This window comes from Callionymus lyra, chromosome 12, assembly GCF_982586985.1.
Source record: "Callionymus lyra chromosome 12, fCalLyr1.hap1.1, whole genome shotgun sequence".
Lineage (NCBI taxonomy): Eukaryota > Metazoa > Chordata > Actinopteri > Syngnathiformes > Callionymidae > Callionymus > Callionymus lyra.
In genome coordinates this window covers 17,050,868-17,061,946 of record NC_141829.1, presented here as the reverse complement: position 1 = coordinate 17,061,946, position 11,079 = coordinate 17,050,868, and the positions used below count along the sequence as shown (strand labels likewise).

Sequence of the window (11,079 nt, the reverse complement as noted above, 5' to 3'; positions counted from 1 at the left end):
CTGTTTCTCTGCTGGTCAAAGTCAACACGATGGTGTCACTGAAGGAGTCGCTCTGATGGAGGAATGTTTGGTTTTACTGCTCCTCCGAGGGTTGTTGTGCTTCAGCCCCGGTGACTCACCCGTCACTTCTGCTGGTCACGCACTCGCACGTGACCTCCTGACCTCCAGGGCTGAGGTCAGGTCGGGGTCTGCGGTCGGGACCCTCATCTGTCCTTCGTCCTAAATACCTGACGAGACGAGGCTCCGTCATCTTCTCCTCTGTGGTCTGTGGCTCCTCTGCTCATCTTCTGCTGAACTCTTTCATTCCTCCTCCTCCTGCTCTTCCTCCTCCTCCTCCTCCTCCTCTTTCTCCTCCTCCTCCTCCTTCTCCGCTTCCTCATCCTCATCCTCATCCTCATCCTCATCCTCATCCTCATCCTCCTACTCCTCTTCCTCCTCCTTCTCTTCATTGTCCTACTCCTCCTCTTCCTCCTCCTCCTCATCCTCCTCTTCCTCCTCCTCCTCCTCTTCCTTTTCCTCTTATTCTTCCTCTTCCTCTTCCTCTTCCACTTCCTCCTCTTCCTCCTGCTCTTCCTCACCCCCCTGTCCTCCTGCTCTTCCTCCTCCTCCTCCTGCTCTTCCTCATCCTCCTCATCCTCATCCTTCTCCTTCTCCTTCTCCTTCTCCTTCTCCTTCTCCTCCTCCTCCTCTTCATCCTCCTCCTGCTCTTCCTCCTCGTCCTATCGTCCTCCTCTTTCTCCTCGTCCTCCTCTTTCTCCTCGTCCTCCTCCTCCTCCTCCTCCTCCTGCTCTTCCCCCTCCTCCTCCTCGTCCTCCTCTTTCTCCTCGTCCTCCTCTTTCTCCTCGTCCTCCTCCTCCTCCTCCTCCTCCCTGAGTTCATCATCCTCGTTAATTATTGCTCTAAACTTTATTAGTCGTCTCCAGGCGACAGTCCAGAGGAAGCGCTTCTCGCTCCAGTTCTTTTGTTTTTCGTGGTGAACTTGAGAATCTCCAGACTCTCACCTCTCAGTCGTCACCGCCGTGGTCCAGGACTACAGCGAGGAGGGTCGGTCCAGACCCGGAGAGCTGAGCGGCTGGAGGTGAGAAGATGACGTCCAGTTGTCCTTGACAGAACACAGAGACGCTCTGATCCTGTCCAGATGTCGGCTCTGGCCATTGATGATGATGATGATGAGCATGTTTCTATTTTCCCGCCATTCCACGTCCACGAACACATTCCTGCTGCAGGTCCATCCAGACACTCGTGATTCTAAATACGATATGATTCGAGATATTTCGATACGATTTTTGGAACGTTTATTGGGAACACATTTTAGTAGTAATTTTAGCAATAGAACTGAAGCAAAAATATGTCCAAACGCTTTTTTAAAAATGCTTGAGTTCGACTGTATCCTCTCATCCTCAGGCAGCATCGGGGTCTCAATGTTTTTGATTGGTCCTTTAGCTGCGGAGGTCGTGACGACTGCTGCCATCTAGTGGCTGGAAGTTTATTTCTGACACAAAAATGAACAAAAGTTTTGAATAGTTGCGGTTTAATTTTAAATGAAATTTTTTTTTAATATTAATCATAAAAGCAGTACTATGATCAAAATAAGACGTGATTTACAAGTCGTGATTTTTTAACGCGTACGTTGAATATCGATTCAGTGAAGTGAAAGAAACCTTGATATATTTATCGATGTATCGTATTTTTCTCACGCCCCGACGTCCAAGGACCTTATGTTTCGTATTGTTTATGATTAGTTTATGCTTCACTGTTTTTGGTGTCAGCGACATATTCTCTCGATCATCTTGAAACACACTATTTGAACATGTTTATTAAACAAAGAGGTAAAAATTGATACATTAAATGTCTTCATGCTAGTTTTCACATCAAGTTTTGTTTCTGTTTTTGCTTCAAAAAACCTTGAAAACTACTTTTTACTGCAAATTAAGAAGAAGAAAAAAAGTGTCTTGAAGTACTTTCTTACGGAGACACTTTTTACTCGGCATCGACTTGTTTTATTTTCGTATATCATGTAGTAGTGATGGGTTGACGAGGCCTCGCGATACAGCATCAGCAGTATCGTGATACAGTAGCTTCATTTTTAACGGCCACTAGATGTCACTCTCTACTTTATAATATTTGACTCTGATCTATTAACTCAATGAAACTTGGTCATCATTTTCACCGAGAGCGCCATCTAGTGGTCTTTCAAACTGTCTCACAATACAGCATCAGCTGCTTCATGAAGCCTCATCAACACATCACTACTTTTTTTTGAGATTTATATATTTTACAAGTTTCCTCGAGGGGCCACTTTATGAACTGTGGTGAGGGGCCGTCAGTCCATAAAAATGAAATAAAAATAAATAGAATTTTAAACAGTTGTATCCATCGTCAGTGTTTTCCCCGGAGATCAGTGGATGATGTTCTGGATCCACTCGTAACGATGGCGGTGATGCAAACACATTAAAGGTGGATTTGTGGGTCGGAACCTTCAGATTCCGGGCCGAGCCAGATGGAGACAGAGGAGCGTTTGAGAGAAGAACCGTCACTTCTTTTTCCCTCCTTTTTTTTTACTGCAAATTAAACTTTTTTGTAGCTTTTTCCGTCTGATTTTATGGGAAACATCTGGATCTCGCGCTCGGCTGGCGCGGTGGCCCCGGGTGATTCTGCGCCGCTCAGCTGTGAGGGCCCGGGATAATGAGCAGGTATCAAAAGGAACTCCTGCGGATCGGGCGGCCCCTGGCTCCGAGGGGCAGCACCGGGGACCACCGGGCCAAAAGTCAAAAGGATGTTGATGTTTGTCTGCCAGGGGGACAAACAACTCCCATGATGCCGCAGTCACAGCGATGTGGTCGAGTCATCGATGCTGGATTACACAAGAATCTTTATTATTTATTTTTTACATAGAATCTTAGTTTGAAGGAATTATTTTTCTGATTCATATAATTGTTGTTTATATGTATTTAACATGTGTAACATTTATATTAGTTTGAGATTTTGACAATATTAGTATTTTTTAGTGAAGGGTTGAAGAGGTTTCATGAAACACTGTCTTATTTTAGAGCTCACTAGGGGGCGCTCTAATGTAAGGTTTGTGAATGAGTAGTTCTAGACTTTGAAGAAGAGAGTGCCATCTAGTGGCCTTTTTAAAATTCGACACTGTATCACGATACATCATCAGCTGTTTCATGAAACTTCAACAAGTCACAAGTATTTCTTGAGTTTTTTTTTTACTAGAACGACAAACATACTTTAGAATCCTCAGTAAAATGGATACAACTGGAGAACCGTCATGTTCGAAGTAAAATGTTTTCGCTAGATGTTTAGAATTAATGAAACTATATAAAGTAAGGAAATAAAAAACTTATTACCCTTAATTTTTTCGGCTCTAATGTCCCTTCGATTCTGGAATGAGCCACAAAGACGAGCCTCGGAGCTGCCAGTGTTAGCACGGCTAACGGCTAGAGCTAACATCGCTCACAAGCATCCGCGCATCAGCTGTAAATAAACTCTGAACAACTTGTTTTACTATCGTCTTGCTTTGATTGATTAAACGTTAACGAAAACTTTCTCTTTCTCCGCATTTACCATGTTTGTGAAGTATTAGAAGTGTCAGCAGCTATCTGTTAGCAGCTATCTGTTAGCAGCTAACTGTTTGCAGCTATCTGTTAACAGCTAACTGTTGGCGTTTAGCGAACCCAAGAAATTCCTTAAGAAACATGCATTTTTAGCGTGACAGTAAAGTAGCGATACTCAACATAGTGTCTTGTCAGTTTAGATACTTGAAACACTGTGTACTTCACCTGATACATACATACATTTATTTGGTCAGGTCTGTTCAGCACTAAAAAGAACTTAAGCTTCATCTGTGGATTCTTTTTCTTCCCTGTTAGTCCAGATGCCAGTGGTTCAGGTTCCATAAGATATTCTCACACTTGCATTGACCCGCGGAGTCTAGACCTGAATCTTTAAAACATAATAAATACATTAACCTGGTGAACAATAAATCAAACACTAAACATAGAAATAAATCTTATTTTTAGAACATGTCATAAAATGTAAGCCTGAAGTTGACTCCTTTTTTTATTTTTATGGGCAGATATTGTACATAAAATTGCATTTTTTTTCCTGTTTAAAATGGTTTACCAACTATAAATATATATATATATATATATATATATATATATATATATATATATATATATATATGTGTGTGTGTGTTTTACCTCTGTTTTGATTCGATAGCTGTGAACATGTTTTTAAAATATACAAAAATATCAAAGATAAACCGCCCTTAAGAACTGTTCAATCCAAACTCCAAGAGTAAATAGTCTGAGAGTAGAAACAAGAAAACATTCCTGAACTTTCCTTCACACGGAGTAAAACATTGTAAGTTGAGGTTGAGGTTTCCGTGTGTTATTTGGTAACAGTTATCTCTGGACGTGAGCAGATGATGAGATTATAAAAACAAAGGCGACTCAAGTCAAAGCTCCACAAACACACCGGCGTTAGACGTAATCTGTGAATCAAAGAGTCGTTCTCGCGTCACAAAGAAATCTTTCAGTGTCGATGTTATCGTCTAAACTGTGTGTGTGTGTTTTTTTTTAAACTAGACCTTCTCAGGAATGTTGATATTCGCTTTTGCTTTAAACGTATTGTCCTTATCTGCAGTTCCTGTGGCCCCCCCGGCCTCATTAAAGGCCCCCGAGGCATTAGAAACTGGTGCAGCTTATTTAAGCAGACGTACGTTTTTATATCGCCAGGTTTGAAACTGGCTCGAGTTCCCTCTGCTCTTAATGAAGCTGGAGCTTTTATGATCACTTTTCTAAGTCACTTTTTCTTCTCATAACAAGAGAAAGAGGGGGAGCGGGGGAGGAGGGGGGAGTAAAGGGCAAATCTCACACCCAGCAGAGGAAGAAGAAAAAAAAAAAGAGTGGGTTGTTTTGGTCCAATAAAGCTGCTATCAAGGGAACCCGAACCACTTTGAGATGGACGCTGACCAGAAAAGGGCTTTTTATTGGGATTTATTGGGCTGAACCAAAGGGCATCTTAAAATCCTGCAACACCAATAAAAAAAAGAGCATGTCGTTCAAAAATATGTTTTTAATAAATAGGCCAAAAAAAAAAAAATGTACATGGACGGATTTGAGAGACGCAGATAAAATCCACTGATGCTCGATTGCGTCGGTCCCTTCTACACACAAGTACAATATGCACTCATCGATATAAAAGTTTTTTACTCGTATACTTTGCTTTAAAGTCTCTGACAAAGAAAAATATATCCTTCATTGACGCGGGGAAAGGAAATCCAAGTCTTGCTGTGTCCACTCGTACTGCAACAGTGAAAAGTCTGAGGGTCACAGTTTGAGCTCCTTTAATCCATTTGGTTCTTCACACGTAAACAGTCTGTGGAGACAGAGAGAGACATTATTATTAGACAGTTATTATCAGCATCGTGTTCAATGCAACATCTTTGTTGTTGTTGTTGTCGAGGCAGGAAGTCATTTCTACATTAAAGCTGTGTTTCAGGTCAAAACATGAAGCAACATTCACTCAGAAATATCAAGATACTTGTAGAAAAACGTTCTTTTTGTATATATCTATATCAATTAATATTATCTACTAATGCTGAGCATGGGTTTATCAATAAATCATTATTATTGCAATACTTTTGCAACATTTCGAATCTCTTGGAGGTTCTTACATGTTGTGTTTGAATTGTTATTTCACATTTTAACGCCAAAGAGCAGATTCAAAAAACAAAATAAGTTTAAATGCTCATAAAAAGCGTATACTTTACATGGAATTTAAATATGTATTCGAATATCGAGTAGATACATTTTTAATGCTCAATCGAAAACAATGTGTAAACTCGTACATTTACATCGTTATTTAAAATTGTTTAACTTTTTTTTAAAACGATGCTGTCGTTAGTTTACGCCGCTTTCATAACGTTGGCTCTGTGTGAGAAAAAGGCCCGGATGTTAATATTAATTATCCGTCATCAAAACAAACGCTTTTTTTTCGGTTAAATATAACTTATTATTTGTGTTGTTCCTTCACGGTAAAACATTAACAGATCATCTAGTCGCAAAGAAACGAAAAAATAATAATAGTAATTAAAATAACAATATTTAACACAAAAGGGAAATACATCGGGAAATAATAGAACAAGTCGATACATCTTAAAAGTTATTTTTTTTAAACGTGTACTTATTTTTTGGTGTATAAACTGTCATGTTTTGTGCTTCGATTCGAAAGTATGACAAATATATTTAGTCAACAAGGCCGCGAGTGAAGGCCTCAGTTAAACGTGTTAAATAAAAAATAATATAGATTTTCTAATAATCATTCGTTTTATCATTTTTATTTAACTATTATTGTGTGTTTTTCTCCCTGAAAATCACCTTCTAATCTTATTTTTTCCATATAATAATTTTCTATTATCCGCCAAGTTTCGTTCCATCGCACATAAAAGCGGGTGTGTTTCGACCCACCCTGTGGCCCCGCGGGTCAGTGGGATGCTGACATGGACCAGGCTCCCTCCATCCTCCACACGGAGAAGGCGTAGCTCAGGCGCTCGTGGGCCACGTAGCTGCAGCTGGACATCTTGGAGTCCATCTCGTCGCTCTGCAGCACCTGGCACAGGAAGTCTATGTACCGGGACGCCAGCTTCAGGGTCTGGATCTTGCTCAGCTTGTCCGAGGGCAGCGTGGGGATGATCTTCCTGAGGGACGCGAAGGCCTCGTTCAGGGACTGGGTCCTCTGCCGCTCGCGCACGTTGGCCAGGACCCGCTGGTTCTGGAGCTCCTCGTAGGACTGGGCGCTGCTCGGGCTCTGCTTCTTGCCGCGCTTGCCCACCGGCCCCGGGCTGCTGGAGCCGCCGCTGCTGTCCTCGCTGGACTTCTTGCTGGGTCTCCTCTTGCGGGCCACGAAGCGGGTCTGCCGGTCCAGCTCGTCCTCGCTCAGGCTGTCCACCGGGGACACCGGCGAGCTGGAGCCCTCGTCCATCTCCCTCTTGAAGGGGTGCGGAGGAGGAGGAGGAGGAGGGGGCGCGGGGTCCACCGTGGAGGCCGTGGTCGAGAGTTCGGATCCAGGGAGGAGATCGAAGGGGGAGAGTCTCACTCTCTGGAGCTTGTCATGCTGCTCCTCGAGAGGATGGTCAAAGTTTGGAGAGTCCAGGACTGGAGACTCTAAATAGCGACGGGCTGGAGGGGCGTGGTTTGTGAGGAGAGGGGCGGGGCCTCGACCTGAACCTCACTGGAGCCTTTATTTACACTTTCGTTTTTATTTACACTTTCGTTTTTATTTCTGACTCTCATAAAAAAGAAAGTGTTGCCACAGTAACCTGACTTAACAAGTAACTTTATTTATTATTTATTTTTTTGAAAGTAATGAATTTAGAAAACACTGTGTTTAAAGTTGAATTTGACTGTATTTATGTGGCCCTTAAGGGGTTTTTACAATTTTACTTTGTGTTTATTTGTATTATTTATTGCAAACTTTACAAAATAATCTAAAAGAAATTCTTAGATTTAAAAAAAAAAAGAAAAAAAAAGTCCATCAGTAAAAAAACAAAAAACTTAAGTGTTTTTTTGGTATTGCAAATAGTCAAATATTAATGGACTATGACTTCAAATAACTAAAATACTTGTTTTTGAAAAACCTTGTCACCGGCACAGAGCGTACAAAGAGAGATTATTGGTGTGCACCTCAAGTGTATTGGCAGGAATCTGGGGAGAAATACGTATCATGATACACGGGCGATATATTTGATACTGTAGTAACAAGGATATATTTGTAGTATTGTCCGAGTACTTGACTGCAGAATTTACAGACCACATCATTCTGACCAAGTCATAACTGCTTTCATTTGTTTTGAAACAAATATATGTTTTTAAAAAGCTGCTGGAGTCGACTGTATCCTCTTGTCCTCAGTCATCGCTTGGATCTTGTGGGATTTTATTGTTCTTTTAGCTGCGCAGGACGTAATGACTGCTGCCATCTAGCGGCCGGATATATAATTGCAACACATAAATGAACAAATGCTGTCAATATTTGCATTTAAATTGTACATTTTAAATCTTTTTTTTTTTATTGCAAACATGTTATGTTTTGAAGCCAAATAAATGAGTACATTTTAATAAAAGAATCGAAACAGTATGGTAAAAAAAAAAGATTAATAGATCAATGTAACAATATTTTCTAACAGAACTAATGCGAACCAGTCAATGTCACTTACAATTAGTTGACATGTCAACTAATTTATTACTGTTAGCATGTTAGCATTAGCTTTACAGTATAACCTCCATATTTATCTATTTAAATTAAGAAATACTTAACTGTTGTTGCTAGTAGTAGAAGTATTCTAGAAGGATGATAATAGTGACAATAACTTGATTTATATAACGTTGCATAAAAGCCAGTGTGTATTGTTTGTGCTGTTGTCTCTCTTTTATCATATTATAGTGTTTTAATTAATAATATTGCAAACTTCTCTCTATTCCACTTTAAACTTCTAATATTTTATTCAATTATATTTGTGTTGATATTCATATTTATTAAATTATGCATCATATTTTTCAGATATTTAACATATTATTAATATATTAAAAAAAAAATACACAACTTAAAGCAGTGACTATTGAACAACCATTGAAGTTAAAGCAAAAATGAAATAGAGTTATTCTCAAATCATAACAAATGACAATATTTTAATCACATTTTAAATTATTTTTCTTATTTATAAACGATTTATAATTCACTTTGTTTGGCTCTAATATTATTGTTTTATTGTTGTAGGAACAGGTGTTAAAGTCAAAAACGTTATTCCCCATTAAACAGTAATACTTGAGGAACAACCAGTGAGTCGGTCGTCACAGAAAGCGTTGAGTCGTCACGTTCTTCTCTGCACATGTTTCTTCTTCTCACACTTCAGTGATGCTGCAGTAAATCCTTGTTCTCGATGGTTTATTAAATCAAGTTTGCTCTCGCCGACGACGTGGAAGTCACACAGGAAAGAGACCTGAACTCACGAGCGTTCTCCGGTTACTGTGGATGTACCTCCAGTGGTTCTGTCAGCAGCTTCATCGCTCATGTCGGGCCCTCACAGGTGGATCCTATTATGCAGCTGTGGCCCCGGAGCCCACATCAGCTGAGCCTCCTGCTCGCCTGTCGTCACAGTTACTCTCCTGCTGCTGCACAAACACACAACATTTATGGAAGATCAGGCGATGCATCCGTTCACCGACGTGATGTTAAAATCACTGACGCCTCGAATACACAAATATTTATTTACATTTAAAGAACTACACATAATAGAAGTTGACTATTATGAGTTGAGGGGGTGAAACTTTATTTTTTAATACATTTATCTAATTATTTTAACATCTTTCTTTGCAAGTTGTCTTTTTTTAATATGTTTTAGTTTTGTTTGACACCCTGAAGTAGACATTGATGGGTCTGGTTTATGATGTAATGTTTGTTTTTTCAATGTGTTAACTTACAAAACTTTATATAGATCTGATTTTTATTTTCTGGTGTTTAAGACCAGAGAACCACAGGCGACCCTTTGACTGTATTTCTGCGGCCCTTAAGGGGTCTTACAATTTTATTTTGTGTTTATTTTTATTATTTATTTCAACCTATAAAAAACGCAATAACATGTTTTATTTTCTAATTTAGCATTTTTTGTGAGGTTTTTTCCCCCAAAATGTTAAAGAATTGTTTTTAAATATTTTTAAAATCTTAATCTGCACTATGTAAATAATTTAACTGTTTTATTTATGTAAAAAAAAAAATGTTAATGTTGCACACGATAAGAAAATAAATTACTACTTTTTTGCACTGAAAATGGCATTAAAAAAAAAAATTGGATTCGGATTCTGATCTCAGGGTCATGGTGACCCGAAGGCCCTGAATCAAGTTTAATTGTGGTATTTGACTCAGAGATAACACAGTAGTTAAACTACCTTATTATCATATTTATTTAAAGTAAATCAAAATAACAATTGTCACTTATTTAACTTATTATTTTTCTCTCTTTTTAGGTTTTATTGACCTACAGTCTAAGAATATGATGTGGCCCCTGAGAACATTTGAATAAATACCTGCCACACAACAATATTAAGCCCTGATGGTGAAAATTAAAAGTTTTAATTAACAACATAAAATTACTTTTATATAAAAGATAATTATATACATTTGAGATGTACCGTTTTAATGTCTTGTTCCTCTTCATCCTCATCATCTTTCAAACCTCTGAACTGACCTGCTGTAAACCTGCCCTCATGTGTCCCTCTCTCTCTCCCGCTAACACTAACACTAACACCCCCTTCACGCCCATCACCCCTGAAACCACCGCACGCCGCCGACATCAGCGGCCGGTTCTGATCGCGGTCACAGCTGAGGAAGTAATGCTTCACACATGCGAGAATCGAACCAGCAGCTTCAGTACCTGCTGCAGTGTTTCAGGTCATCGTATGAAAGGCAGACTGGCAGACACTTTCGTAGGTGTGACCTTTGACCCCTGCTCAGCTGGAGCAGGCCCTGCTGATCCTTGAATGGAGAGGGGGGGGGAGTGTGGTTCTGATCCTGAGCAGTGTCAGTGAGACCCTGTCCTCGTGACCAGAGCCAGGATGAAAGTTGTAGATGACATAGTTGGGGGGGGGGGGGGGGGGGGTGGCAGAGTTTGAGACAACAAAGACCATCAAATATCTTAATTATATTTGTTTACGTTTGTTTGTTTGTTTACTATTTCCTCTTTCAATAACACTGTATAAGAGAAAATAAAAACAGGTCACAGCCAATCACAATGAGTGACACTGATGAGAAAAAAACGTCCTTCTAACAGGCAGAAACCTTGAGCAGAACTAGACTCACGGTCGATTTTTAACAATTTTTAAACACATAGTTAACATTTTCTATGTTTACCGTTGTAGCTTATCTAGCTATTTTAGCTTATTTAGCTTTGTTACATCTTTTCCCCTCTTTTTCATAAGTTGAATTTCTTTCTATTGTCTTGTAGTATATATAACATGTATAATGTGGCCCCTTCCTTTTAACAGGCAGAAACCTTGAGCATAATCAGAC

The 11,079-nt window shown here is 39.7% G+C and overlaps 1 protein-coding gene across 1 annotated transcript; it reads right to left on the bottom strand.

Annotated features, from left to right (window-relative positions):
* Nucleotides 1-5,001: 5,001 nt before the first annotated feature.
* twist2 lies at nt 5,002-7,142 on the bottom strand. Its single transcript, XM_087803788.1, has 2 exons — nt 6,486-7,142; nt 5,002-5,394 (listed from the first exon to the last, which is right to left on the bottom strand). The coding sequence occupies exon 1, from the start codon at nt 6,997-6,999 to the stop codon at nt 6,502-6,504; it is 498 nt and encodes a 165-aa protein (XP_087659914.1). The 5' UTR covers nt 7,000-7,142; the 3' UTR covers nt 5,002-5,394; nt 6,486-6,501.
* Between the last annotated feature and the right edge of the window lie 3,937 nt (nt 7,143-11,079).